The following is a 14,490-nucleotide window of genomic DNA, read 5'->3' as shown; positions in this document are numbered from 1 at the left end:
ATTAAAAGTCACTTGTAAACCACAATTCAGAATAATGTTTTTAAGATTTCATTATGATCACAGTATAGTAGCCTATTAAGAAAGGAAAAAGTACAGTATCTCCAAAGAGGGAGTTCCATTTATTCCTGTAGTATGTTATTAATAGTCCTAGTGACTGACCACATTTGCATTAACCAGAGCCTCTTACTATAAAGTACAAGCAAACATTCCTTGAGATGACCACCTCCATACCAAATTTCTGCCCAAAGGAAATTTAAAATACAATCACTTCTTAAAAAAATAAAACTATTCCAAAACTCCCACCTTTAACAAACGAAAAGGTTTGTAACTATAATACCTCAGGTAGTAGAAAGGTTAAATAATGACATTATAATGCTCAGGGTTTTGAATATCACTGTATTTGAAAACCATCAAAATCAAAGACTTTATATAAAAAGTGACATGAAATAGAGCTGCACTACGCATATCTGTACAGGCATAGAACAGAAGTAAAAAAAATTAAAAATTAGCTGACTCAAACTTCAAAACATCTGTTCCAAACCCTTTTTTTTGAAGATTTTACAAAGATAAACCTTGAAATGCAATCTCACCCACAGAACTGCAAGTAACTGCTGCTATCTCCCTCCATGTACTACTGCAAGCCTGACTTTACCTTGTTTGCAATACTCGTGATGAATGACTTGATGTCCAGATTAGTTGGGCAACTCTTCTGACAGGGGGCATCTGCACACTTTAAGCATCTACAGGAATAAAAGAAGATGTGTCAAGGAGACATGGAATACAAATGCTGCCAATAGCACAAGGTTTTCAAGTTAGCATGCTGGAAGAAAAGCCACAAAGGAATAACACAGAGTATTTTCATAAAATTTCTATTTAAAGCCTCAAAGCACTACATGATCATTATTGACTTTCATCAACACAGGTTAGTTATGTTCTGTTGACTGTACTGTCCATAGGAAGGCTGGGGGTGTCATTACAACCATATGAACTACACATGCCTAAGTATTAGGAAACAAATCACATAGAGGTAATTTTTCCCCTCAAATCCAAGATTGCTAAACTTCTAACTATTTAATTTTTCTATCTGAAAAACATTTGTGTTATGAATCTGAATTTATTAATGAAGTTCTGGAAGTGTCATTGTGGATTAAATTCTGAACGTTGGACAATCAAACATAAAAAAACCAACAATATTTCCACAGAAGAAGTACTTACTTTTTAATATATGTCCAAAGAATAAGAATATCTGATAAATTTTCAAGTCACTTTTCTATGACTTTACTGTGATAAGTCTATGACCTCTGAAAACAATTCAGTAGTCTTATGCATACTCCTAACCAAAATCCCCAAAACCCTCTTATAGTCATTTTTAATGACAAAATGGGACTGTATACTGAAACATACTAAATAATAAAGATTGATTGTCCATTTCTGCATAGTCATCCATGAGGATGTACTGATCCAGTTGCTTGCACAGGTCCCATCTAAGGATTAAGCCCTCAGGGTAGTCTACATAATTTGCAGTAAGCAAACCTACCACAAAAAGCTAAAAGTCAGCTGAAGAAGTAAAATTGTTCTCTATTAAATACAAAGGTATTTGTAAATAGTTTTGCTTTTACAGATCAATGATTATCATAGGTCAAATACCTTACTACTTATCTCATAATTCATTAAGTTGTTTCAGATGCTCTTTCAATATTCCTTAACTACATACAGAATTTATGTTAACTATCAATTTAACAATCTATGGAAAATGAAATAAAATTTGGTTTTTACTTATTATTTGAGCCCAACTACTTACATAAGTTACAAAAGTCTACCTTAATTATTGTTATTCAGTGATAGGTAATAACACTGGAACTGGCTGAGATAGAGTATTTTCAAACACAGAAAAGCTCAAGAGGTCAATGGACTACAGGCACAAAGAAATGAAGAGCATATTAAAAGGAAAGAAATGACTGAAACACCTGCAGTGAAACACTGGCCTGACTTTGTCAACCGTATGCATTGGGGGCTTTTTTTTTTGTTGTCATTTTTTCAATTAAAGGTGGAATAAGAAAGAAGGCAAAGCTAGTTAAGTAAAAGATTAATTAACCTTTCATCTTATCATTCGTTATCATCTAGTTGGGTATTGCAGACACTATGGCACCAGAAAAATTTGAAGGCACATGTGGTAGGGGCTGTTTGGATTTTCTCACAAGATTACTCATGCAGAAAAGGCTCCAGAGGATGTATTTAAAGAAAACAGGTCCCACAGGCTGCAAAAGATGGGAAACCTAAAAAAGCCAAATCCGGGTTCAACACCATAGTGAGTTACTGGTTCAACTAGTCAGGATGTCAGAAGAGCATTAGTAGGTTTAGCTGGGCCCAGCACTACCCACTGACAGGTACATGCTATAAATGCCTTAAAAAACAAACACAGGACAGCAGGGACCTCAAAAGGTTGTAGCCAGAACACGGAGTCAAGAGGGTGCTTTTAGCATTCTAAGCAGATTGAAAGAAAACAAAGTTCTAGTACCAGAAGCCAGCAAAAAAGGAGATATGCTAGAGAAAATAACACCGTTACAAGGGCTCAGATGAGCAGTTTGCCTGTGTAGGCAGTATGGAAATAACAGAAGTCAAAAATCACGCCATTAAAGAAGGCAACAATTCCACTACGACTTTTTACTCTTCACTTTCCTCGGTGTGGTTTTCTTTCAAAAATAACACTATCCTGTATCCAAGACCAAAGGAAGTACACTGAACACAAAACACATTCTGTGGATTATATATAGCACAATCTCATGTCAAAACTGACTAGAATGGCACCTGGCAGGATAAGCTGTGTACAGATTACCCGTTGTGGCTAGCAAGAATCTTTACCAAATTATTTCTCTTTTGATTTTTGAGCTGGTTCACAAAATAACAGCTGTTGAAAATGTCAGCTACGGGGAGGGGGGGTGCAACACAATCTTGAATGTGAGCTTTGGGGAGGAGAGGAGAGTGCCATGAATATACCAGTACAGACTTTCTCTTATAATAATACCATCTTCCAAGCACTCTGCAGACTAAAGTGCACCAGGCTGCCATTAATCCCACTTATCACCCTGACAGCTCAGTAATTACACTCCTGCTATAGCTAGGTACTGTAAGGTACTGTAGTCCTAATAAAACATCAAGCACTGTGCTGAATGCGTGCTGGTGTGGTGTTTTATTAAACTTGGGGGGTTGATCATCAAGTGACATTAGTGTTGACCTATTTTTCTATCTGACAATAAATTATTCTTTGACTATACCATAAAAGATATTACAGAGTGCATTTACTGTACAAAGGAGCAAAGGTATTGCATTCTGGTGAACCAGGTAAAAAGCATAAATAAAGTAGTAGAGTCACCCACCAGAAAGTTATTACATAAATTGCTGCAAGTGATTGATCCTTTCAAAAATCACAGGCAAAATACCATGCTTAAGGGAATAAACCAGCATTACCATGAGCTTCAAATCCATGTGCAAATTACCACACGAAGAAACATTAAGTACCACACTTCTTTCCTTTTTCTGTAACTGTCCTCCCACCCTATGAAATCCCATCTTTCATTTTAAAAGATTATTTTATTACTATGATTTTGGTTCAAAATAATGTAAACAACGAATTAGAAACTTAGATTAAATGTCTGTATTTCACCTGCTAGCTGCTACCAAATTAAATGAAGAGCTACATGCTCACTACTAAAAAAACACCCAGATAAACAACATTCTGGACTATGGACCTGTGCTAATCTCAGAATATATATATCTCAGCATTTCTTAGTAAAAATATAGGAAAAATCCTACCAACTATCTGAAAACACACTATATTATGAAATTTTCCCCTCTTTGTTCATGGAAGAGCATCTCCTTTAGAAATATATAGGTTGTGTTGAATCTTAAAGACACCATATCCACTTTATATGCATATTGATTTTCATATAAAAGGGAACACCATAGTCTCTGCACTGCAAAGAGAAAAGGAAGCCACAGATGGATTAATTTTCATTTCATAGTTTTCGTTGTTTAATTGTTAAATATTACCCAGTGTTTTATTTTAAAGTTAAAATATCTGACCAACAGTCTCATTTCTAGGTCTAGACCAGCTCTCAACACACTTTTGCTTCTAAACAAAGAAGGTCAATTTAGTTATATTGTTACCTAAAATTGCAGTGAACAATTGTCACTGGCAATAACATTCCCTGAAGTGCAATCACATGTACGCGGAAAGGCCGGCGGCGAAACAGATAATCCAGAGTAATATTCCACAATGAATTGTTGCTGATAACCTATCAAATTTCCATGTATGACAAAACAGGCCAAATAACCTTTATGGTTACCGTTGGCAGAGGTTTAGAAGCACATTGAATCCTAATCCACTTACGCGGGTTTCTGCAGGACATAAACAGTCATTTTGAAAAGAGGCTTCCAGCTCTACTATTTGCAGAAATTTCTAAAACTTTATCCACTACTCAGAGAAATAGCCCAGATACACACATTACAGTTTCACACAGGTCTCATAATGATGTTCTGCATGTACATCCAGAGGTTTTGGTCAATTAATTTTAAGAGAATGGCAGAGCAAATTCCACACAGTGGATAGGAGGCCAGTTTGAACAGAAGACACAACTTTGATGTCAAGGTTTTTCTTGGTTCCCAGTCTCTTGAACCACTCTCTAAACCCTGAGCTGGGGATGGTAAACAGTGAAATAAGAAAGCTGTGTGTCAAGAAGAAATAAATCTATAATTTCCAAATAAATCTAATTCATTTCTAAGTGGAATGCCCATTGCCTTTGGTTGCAGAAGTAAAGAGCATTATACATAAGCTTTTCTCTTCTCCTTAAATTAGAACTGACTACGAAGACATCATTTTGGACTACAGAAGAAACAGATCGAATCACCAAGAAACACCTCTGAATACAAAGGGCATCAGAAACTGTACAAAACACAGAAAATACAGACAAGTAGTTATCATGGTCCTGGATATGTAATACTGGAAACAGAAATTCCCAGCCTGTTAGTAACGCACAGGAAACATAAGAAAGAAAACACGTACATTGCCAATACTTGTTCATGTCTAAAGAAAGAAAGGAAAGATTCCCACATCGTCGCTGTTGCATCCTCAGTCACCTGAAGTCCTGTGAGCGTTCTGCAGACCCATAAAAAATGGCAGTACTCTGTCAGCAGGTTCAGACAACCAGAGGAAGCAAATTTTAAATAGAGACACTCTACAGGATTAGAGAGAGACATGACATTGCTGCTGGCATCTACAGTACGTGTAAGGGAGGTGCTTTTTATTGAAAGGAAGAAATGCTCAGAGCTGAAAGTTAGTCTTCAGACACAAAAACCTCCTACCCTAGTGCAGAATAATGGCACTTACAGACAAGGTTATTTTTGGACACTTAAGAGGTAGTGAATCATATGGACATAGACTCCAAATCATTCTATTCATCAATGCCTCATCTTTCTCTTTTCTTCTTTGGCTCTCTACAGCCATAATTCTTTTCTCATCTACTTCTGAATCCCCTTTGAGTGCAGGAACTCTCCTCTCCTCTTTGCTTCTGCTTGCCTGTCTTCCTCTTTCTGTAGGCTTTTTTTTCCCCCCCATCTATCTGAAACTTCTCCACTTCCTGGTCCTATAACTTTTAATCACCTTTCATCATAACCTCATTTTAATGGACAAAATTGATAACATAAAAAAGAATGACCCACTGTCTGCCATCAGGTATCTATGAAAGTGGTGTAGGAGAGTGTGCACCAGTCACTTTTCAGTTCATCTTCTGAGTTTTTGCCAACCACCATTCAGTCCTTCAGAACCTCCGTTTCTGCACTAAAAGTGTCCTTGCCTAATGACATCTCTTCTGCATACTCCAGGCAGTGCTATCTTGGTCTGTGATCAGATATACGCAAATGAAGGCTACTAGAAGAAAAGTAGGTTGGTGGGATTTCCTCCTACACCCTCAGGGAGCAGTGGGAGCACAGCCAGGTTAGTGCTCTATACTCAGAGCAGAGGTACCACTCTGGGCTCTGCACCATGGTGATCAGCCTGCTCCAAGACACTTCATGGGAAATTATATTCTCCTTGCTCTTAAATTCCTCTTGCCATTTTAATGAATTTACAGAATTTTTCACTTATCATTTTGCAATGTAACTTAAAAGACTGCTGCCTTTCACCCACTTCATTTTATATGGTACGTATATCGTTACTTTAATCATATTCCTCCAATTTATGTTACACAAAAAAGCTGTTATATAGAGCAATTAAAAGTAGAAAATAGTGTCCTTTTGACATATCAGAAATCAAAACTATTTTTAATACAGCATATGTATAATATAATATATTTTAATATTTATATAACAAATGCTTTCCCATAAACTCTCACAGAATCTGTGAATAAGTAAATCAAATAAATGGCACCCATTTCTACTAGTAACTTTGTTACATGCAGTTCATATTAAATCAATATCATTACTAAAAATACATTTATTTTAACATCACCAGATACCTTTTGCTAGCTCCTTCACTCTCACACAGACTAGCCCTTCCATGGAGTTTTACTAGGGCAATTTATTTACAGTATCTTGAAATCTATGCTTTGTTTTTACAATCCATTTGTTATATATTGCTCTACAATATTCAGAGTTCTTTTGCTTCAAAACCAATGTTATTATAATAATAATAAGAATAATAACATAAGAAATCCATTCTATAATCTGGATAGTTATCTATTTTTCATATTTCAAACAAACATGCACCTTCTGAGTAAGGGCTGTATCAGGTAGACTGTTTTGTCCCATTCACTTCAGAATCAAAAAACTTGGGTTTTTTAATCTGAAATACAAAAACTTGAAATATTACAGATTTACAGTAATGTTAAGTCTAAGCATTGTTCCCTTTTTCTTTTTTCATATTAAGCATTACTAAATCGCTGTGTTTTCAAAATTATTAATCAACATTCAAAATTCATTAAACTGTCCCAGAAAAACTACATCTAGTTAAAGGTTTTATGTTGTCAGCAACATATTTTTATTTAAACCTTAGAGCTTTTAGAGTTAGAAAAACAAGTACTTAAAAGTCAATCTGCAACTTCTCTGTTAACACTGATTAAATTTCACATTACATATTAATATTTTCTCAACATCATAGAAACAAAATATAGTTCGTTGCTTATGATACCAAACTTGATGGTATCCCATATTATTCCAGTAGTGCAAAAGACACACAAAAAACACACTTGTTGATAAAATGCTGATACTACCTATTTAGACCTCAGATTGTGCTCTTTCAAGTCCTTGAAAGCAGCACTTTACCTGCCAAACCAGCCACTTGAGGCTCAGCCACACCTATCCTTATGGAGCTTTTTAAATGGGTACATTGATGTTCACCACAACAGTGATCCCTTTCACATAGGAGACAGCTGTTACACGATGTTCAATATCCTTTTAATCCTCTATAGACCTTAGACAGAAGGGTTGACAGAACTGACAGTTTTTATTATGGCTTGTCCTGTACACAATAATCTTCTTTTGCCTGGTCTATTCTCCCAGAAGTGTTACAGACTTTTTGACTTATATCAAGGATCATTTCTAGGTTTTTTAGAAGATGAGAAATTATTTTTATGTGGCATGACTCTTATCCTGTGTAAATTACTTTTCCAAAATATGAAACACCTGTTGTCTGTTTATCTTAATGTCAATGAAATTCCCTTGGGTTCACTTCAGGAAAGATACACTTTACAAGTTTAGTCAAAGACATGCACATCTTAAAAATGCCACTCTGTCAAATATATCACTAACCATAGGAGCACATATCTACCATTTATTTGCACTGAAAATATCTATTAAATTTAATAATAACAACATATATAAACAATCTATGATAACGTATAGCCTAACTAAAATGCATTAATTAAAAATTTAATGAAATGGTCTCAGTTAAAAACAACAAACCCAGAAGAAACAGATTTCCTCCCTACAGCACCACAATCCATCCTGCAATTTAGGTATGCCAGCAATTCTACCAGAACTTAACATAAGAGTGATTTAAACAAAGAACCTCTGTGGAGTAAATTAGTCTTGGGAAAGGCAGGAACAGCAGAATAAGATAAAGTTTCCCTTTTAGGATCTGAGCACCAAAGAATTTCCTGGTTCTCTCTTTACCATCATCCTGTCAATGATCATTAGATCCGAATCCAGTGCTGGTCTAGAACTCTGCCATTCACAAGGCAGGTTGCACTGCTCTCTGCACATAATGCATTCCCACCATTCCAAACTCATGATACTATTAGCAAGGAGTAGGAGTGTGGGAGAAAGGAAGGAAAGAGGGCAAAAGACCAGGAGGTTTATGAGGCTTCACTGTTGGTGTCACCTGAGCATTTGACCCAACATTGAGTGTACTCTGAAAGCAGGCAGAAGCACAAATTACATCACTGAATTTTGGATTAAAAATAAAAGGTTCCAATTGACCTTGTTTTCAGATTTGTAGAAACAAACAAACAAAAAAACCCCCAGTTTTGGTTGGTACTACAGTTTAGAACTCCAGAGTCACCTTTCCACTGTGAACCTGATAAAGATACTTCTTCCAACAGAGGAGATAAGTCATTGACCCCAGCTGACCATCTTTTTCCAAGTTTTAAAACTCATACTCCTTAGTAAAGCTCAGTCCTGCCAGACAGTGAACACTCTAGTTCATTATTAGACTGCTTAACTGTGCTTTATTTTAATATATGTAGTCCCCAATGAGACTCAGACCGTTCATTTGCTTATAATGAAAACACTTTAACAATTTGTTAAGCCAACCTTGTGCAAGTCTTCCAGAAGTGAGTTCCCAGCACGCAGAGGAGTAGGAACAGCTCCAGTGTCCTCACTCTTTTTCTCACCTTAAAATTGCTGCAGCTACATATTTGAGAAGTATGTGCCACTACCAATGTCTTTTCCCTGAGAGAAAATAGTGGTTTAGAAACTGTGAGAATTCAGCAGAGAATTCTTAAGATTTAATATTTTCTCTAGAAATTGCATGTGTACAAGGACTGCCTTCCATCTTCTTTCTCCAGTAAAGAGGTTTGTCTAAGATACCTTAATAAGTGATACTGTAACTTGTTAATATGCTCAGTCATATTAAGAAGACCCAGAAAAAAGGAAATCTGCCAGCCATTTTGGTTCTAATTTTTTAAACTGCAAATAATTTCTGGTTTTTACTCATAGGAAAATAATATAACCTTATTTGTAATATATAAGCAGCTTTAAAAAAAAGGTGGCATTTTCTTGTATGCTTTGATGTTTAAGAGAAATATTTGGTTTTGCTCTTTTTCCTTAAATTTATTAAAAAAGTAAAGATTCGAAACCAGTATCCCCTCAGCAAACAAAAAAAGCCTTATGACACAATAACAGAAATCACATAAATAAACTAAAGAGGTCAGCACAGAGTGAAGACAAACCCTATACAAATTACACTAAGAATCAATGCTGCATTCTTAATATCTTGAGTTTATAGAGTAACATTTCAATAGTAGATAGCTGAAAATTCAGTCTTAATTGTTTGAAAGAGGTAAATACACCAACTCATTAAGACTAAACAATGGGTCTTGTATGTGCTATCTCCAGATTTTTCTATAACCACCTTAATGGAGAAGAATTTTATTCACAGTATGATAATGTGAATAAGTGACATGCCTGAAAGTCACTTCACATTGCATGAAACCAACACGTCATTTACATACAAAAGGCTTTCCCAAACGCCTATTCCCACCCCCCCACCCCGCCCTAATATGTATGGAGAGAGCAGCTCCTTTTCTATCCATGTACTACATTTAACACCTAATCCCTTGGTGGCAAGGCTGGCTCACAGAAGCACCTCAGTGCATCCTTCTACCTTATCACAGTTTCATTCATCCAGTGTAGAAATCTCCTACAGGCAAATTGCTTAACTGGAGATATAAGGCAGCTGTCCAACTTTAAAGTTTCACCAAGCAGTACTACTGTAAAGCTACATGGACAGAAGGCTGGACCAGATGACCCAACAGGTTTACACTATTTATGCGATTTCTCTTAGTGTGCTGAATAATGGCCTTTGAAAATGGCAAATTTATGGTTGCTTATCTATCTACAGTTGAGGTTTCCCACAGAGATAAGCAAACTTGAAAGAACTTAAGAGTTCATATATCTCTCAAGTTCTTTAGGATTAGAGGAGTGACACAAGTGTTCATTTTCCTTATAAATTAAATCCTTATTTTTAGCACCTTACCAGCCACTTGAAAATTAGGGTAAATAAAAGGACTGTAGTTAAAATAACACTACCCAAAGGATCTAAAATATATACATGTATTTTTCAAATACAACCACCCAAAAACCTTCTAAAAAGAGTTTAATTTCTAAACACTATAGCATGGCCTTTTAGGTGGATGGCAAAGAAAACTCCATCTACTAGTCAAACATAGAAAAGGCACAGGCCTGCCAATGTCAAGAAGGCTAAGGGGGCAATTAGACCATAATCAGTTCATTTGTGATAACAAAAATAGAAAAAATATTTGTTGAAAAAAGAAAGGCACAAAAAACTTGCATTTTAGGTTTTATCTTTACAACCTAAGTAAGAAGAATTTTCACATCCTTTTAAGAAGATTATATAAAAGACAAAGTATTTGTCACATTTCCTCCCATACTGAAGTTAATGGCGTAAGAATGAATACATTTTCTGTGATGGCTCAGCAACTAAGTGCTGTCTGAAAAATACTAAAAGAAATGCTTTTTTTTTTCAGAAAAAAAACTGAGAAATTTTAGGATGAATAAAAAAAAAATCATTAATCTGCTGGTTCACCATAGTTTGATAGATCACTTATTCTCGAATTTGAGGCACTGTATTTCTTTGTATGCTCAAAGTGTTAGATCTACACCAAATACAGCAATCTCAGGACTGTAAATGTAGTGTGGCTGAAAAAGCACACTTTTCCCATTTCCCAAAGGCACTGCATTTTCAAAAACCTGCTGGAAGGATTTAAATATTCTCTTTTGGTAGATAGTTTCTCTTGCTACAAATGAGCAGATGTCTGCCTTTTGGCAATTCTTTTTGATGCAGTTATTTGAAAACAATTACAGAAAAATGTTAAAATTTATATATGAAAAAATACTCCACCAAGATCCCTATACTGCATTTCTCAGACAAGTCACACAGAGACATTTCAGAAAGCCTAGGAATCAATACAAAATGCTTCTTCTTTTCCACCCTCCATTAGTAGCTCCTCTACACAAAATCACACAGAGTACACATTAGCAACTTCCCAATTGTTCCTTCATCCCAGGCTTAGATGCTGTGATTTTAGTGTTGCTCTTTCTAACCCAGAAGCATTAGAGTTTAATGAATACATCCAATACCTTCCAGCACTTTCATACCTCAGCATTTATAGGATACTGTGATACAAGCTATCATATCAGCACAATCGCAAGCATAGCTTCTTTACCAGTGTTCTCTTCCCTAGCAGTGAGGGCTGCTAATTGTTTTCTGTACTCCATGTGAATGCTAAAGTCTGCTGTTGAAAACTCAGACAGCTCTTATTAAAGTCCTCAGCAGTAAGAATCCTGAAGCTCTCTACCCATGTCCCTTTTCATCACTGCACAACCACCACTCACCCTGTCCTGAGCACTACTTTTGCTAGCAGTCTTCAATGCTCCCCTGGATCTCAGCTCTCAAATGGAGCCAACAGGAAAACCTCCTTGACAGTTACTACTGTCAGTCTGCTACATTCCTACATCCCTGGCTCTGCGAAGCCAACAGGCAAGCCCGTCGTTGGCCAGGATCTGATCACAGCAGAATATATTCCAATTTGTGGTTACTGCAGACTTGTTGTAAGAGTTTTGATGCTGCTGCTTTATCAGATTCCTCTTTGTCAGGACTTGCCTGGTTAGTAGTTTTAAAAGCAATTAGCTCAGTTGATCAAGGCTCACATCATCAAGGCATCTTGATAATGGCTTCCAATTTTTAAGCAGCAGAAGGAAAGATACTTGGTGTTAGAATCCCACTCCAACCCTATTTCAGGTATATTCAAGGGCTGTATTTTCTACGAGGGGCTGGATTAAACATTGCTCAGTCAAGAAAGGTACCAAAAGATATTAGAAACCACACAGATTTCATCTTCAGTCTATAAGTTCTGACTGAAGTTAGGCAGTTTAACAAAGAATATCAACATAAATTCAAACCAACACCAGTGTATTTGTTTTGCTGCTATGTGTTCAAGTACATAACATGAAGCAGTGAAACAGAGAACAGCAAATGCAAGTAAAAGGTGTTTAGTCACTTTGAATTTAGTCAATGCAATTTGGTTTTCTTTTGGAAGCCTAAAATAGCAGAAGGATAGAATTATCCGCTCTTTAATTTCCCATTTCACTAAGGGCATGAAATATACTAGTGGCTTTATGACTGCAAACACTTTCTTGGAAATAGCCTCTACTCACTGTTTCCTACATTGAATTTTTTTTCTTTTTTTGCATTATCAGAAGATGGAGTATTTGTCCAATTATAAGAGGTTTTTCTTTCTGCATAAGACAGGAATGAAGAATAGGAAAAGTTCTATCTTTTCTTCAGCCCTTCACTTCCTTGACCAGGCTCTTCAAAGACCGGGAGCTTTCCAGAGACAGGCGTTTGACAGCTATCGCTCAAAGAGAAAAAAAAATAAAAAAACCAATTCCTCAAATGCAAAAAAAACCAACCCCCCCCCCAAAAAAACCCAAAAAACCCACAAAAAACCCAATATCAACAACAAAAAAAACCAACCAACAAACAAACAAAAAAATCCAAATCAGAATAATTAAGAGCAGAACTCCTGACAGAGCTCTCTTCAAATCCTTCTGGGTGTTTTACACATGCTACAGTCCAGCAACCTAACTGTCCACAATTTAAAATAAAAGGAACAAAAATATGCACAATATATTACGTAAGGCAATATAACCCTCTCATTTTTCAGCAACGAGGAAGGAGTGGCACTGCTCTGGCAAAATGCTCTACTGATAGCACAGCTTGATCTTTGCTAAAATATACTTGAATATGTTTACTAGCACCATGCAAGATGATGTACTAGCATAACCAGTTAACACAGAACCACAAATGTCAAAACGCATTAAGTACATTATGTGATACAGTATTCTTTTTTTGTGCTTGTTCACTTGCTAATTTGCACAGTTCTGTAATTCATAAAGAAGTATCCCTATTTTTAGTGCAAATTAGTAATTTTCTAGGACATAATTAAAACTACATATTAAATTTATACTATATGTTGTATGTTTGTTGCCTTTGTGAAAATGAAAAAATGTTACATGGTCAAATGAAGTTCTAGGGTGATTATTTTGATTTGGAAAATACCTCTGCACAACCTCCTGACATATTTCTCAACATCAGCCTGGTGAGTGTATATCACTCACCAGCATTTTTCTGCTTAGCATGAAAATATAAAGCTGTTTTTTTTTCTGAATAGCTCCTGATAGCACTACCTATTCGTGTATTTTAAAATGAAGTCATTTCTTCACTGCCACATCAGTAACATTATATCTGTCCTAATCCTTCTCAAACACACACTCTTTCCATAGTATAAGCCTAAGTCACTGTATTGAGAAAAATCTCAGAGACAGGTTCCATCGAAAACTTTAAACATCATATTTTGGTTTTGGATTCAGCCAAATAATCATTCAACTATAGTTCACAGCAAGAGCAACAGTAATGGTTCACCATCATTTTTGGAGGAATAAGGGTTATTCTTAATGCTTCTACCTCATTACTATGCTATGTGTACTATTGTACAGAATAGAAACATTACAAATAACACTATGAATACTTTAACTAATTATCATGTTCCAAAAGAACAAACAAACCAGATTCATTTTTAGATGTTGTGATTTAGTGTTACCTTTCTATCTATTAAGACAAAAAGTTAATAAGTTCCAGCATTTTCAATATTCTTACAAGATACATAAGGTAAGGAGGAGAACGCAAACCACGTCAACTCAGAGTTGAAATCAGTTTAGTCATCATACATGAATTATGTGTGACAAATGCCCTCAAGTATTCCATCTTTTTACAAAGTCAGTTCATAATGGCTCATGCTAGTATCTATTAAATATTTTATGAATTTATCATGAATATAAAGTATGACATTACTATCTTATTCTTGGAGAAATAAGAGATTAAATTACTGACACATTGTATCCTGGAGTGAGGAAATATAACCAGGGAAAAATGTGGATTAAGAAAAAGGAAGAGAAAACAAAAAAACAACAGTAGCAACCATTAACTAAACACAAACACTTACCCTGCTAGGCCAAATTTCTCAAGCCAAACCTATCCCGAGTGCCCAACTGTTTCAGAATGCTATGGATGCCAATTCTGGGACCAGCATTTACAGCTGAGAAACCCACAGTTCTGCTGTAAACATACTAATATTAATTTGCTGATTTTTCATAATACCACATTTTCCTTTTCAATGAAAACAGGTATTTCAGTCA

The 14,490-nt window shown here is 35.8% G+C and overlaps 1 protein-coding gene across 11 annotated transcripts in view; it reads right to left on the bottom strand.

Annotated features, from left to right (window-relative positions):
- The window catches only part of DPYD (dihydropyrimidine dehydrogenase), a 337,796-nt gene that overhangs the window by 248,642 nt on the left and 74,664 nt on the right, over nt 1–14,490 (bottom strand). For all 11 annotated transcript variants that reach the window (XR_010432716.1, XM_064664686.1, XM_064664689.1 and 8 more), the window contains one exon: nt 653–740. Coding sequence is in view for 9 of the 11 variants with exons in the window: in XM_064664686.1 (XP_064520756.1) it covers nt 653–740 (88 nt within the window). In the remaining 2 variants the exon portion in view is untranslated. The remainder of the gene's footprint in view (nt 1–652; nt 741–14,490) is intronic.

This window comes from Pseudopipra pipra, chromosome 9, assembly GCF_036250125.1.
Source record: "Pseudopipra pipra isolate bDixPip1 chromosome 9, bDixPip1.hap1, whole genome shotgun sequence".
NCBI lineage: Eukaryota > Metazoa > Chordata > Aves > Passeriformes > Pipridae > Pseudopipra > Pseudopipra pipra.
Note: the sequence above shows the minus strand (reverse complement) of the source record. Positions and strands in the feature narration are given on the sequence as shown.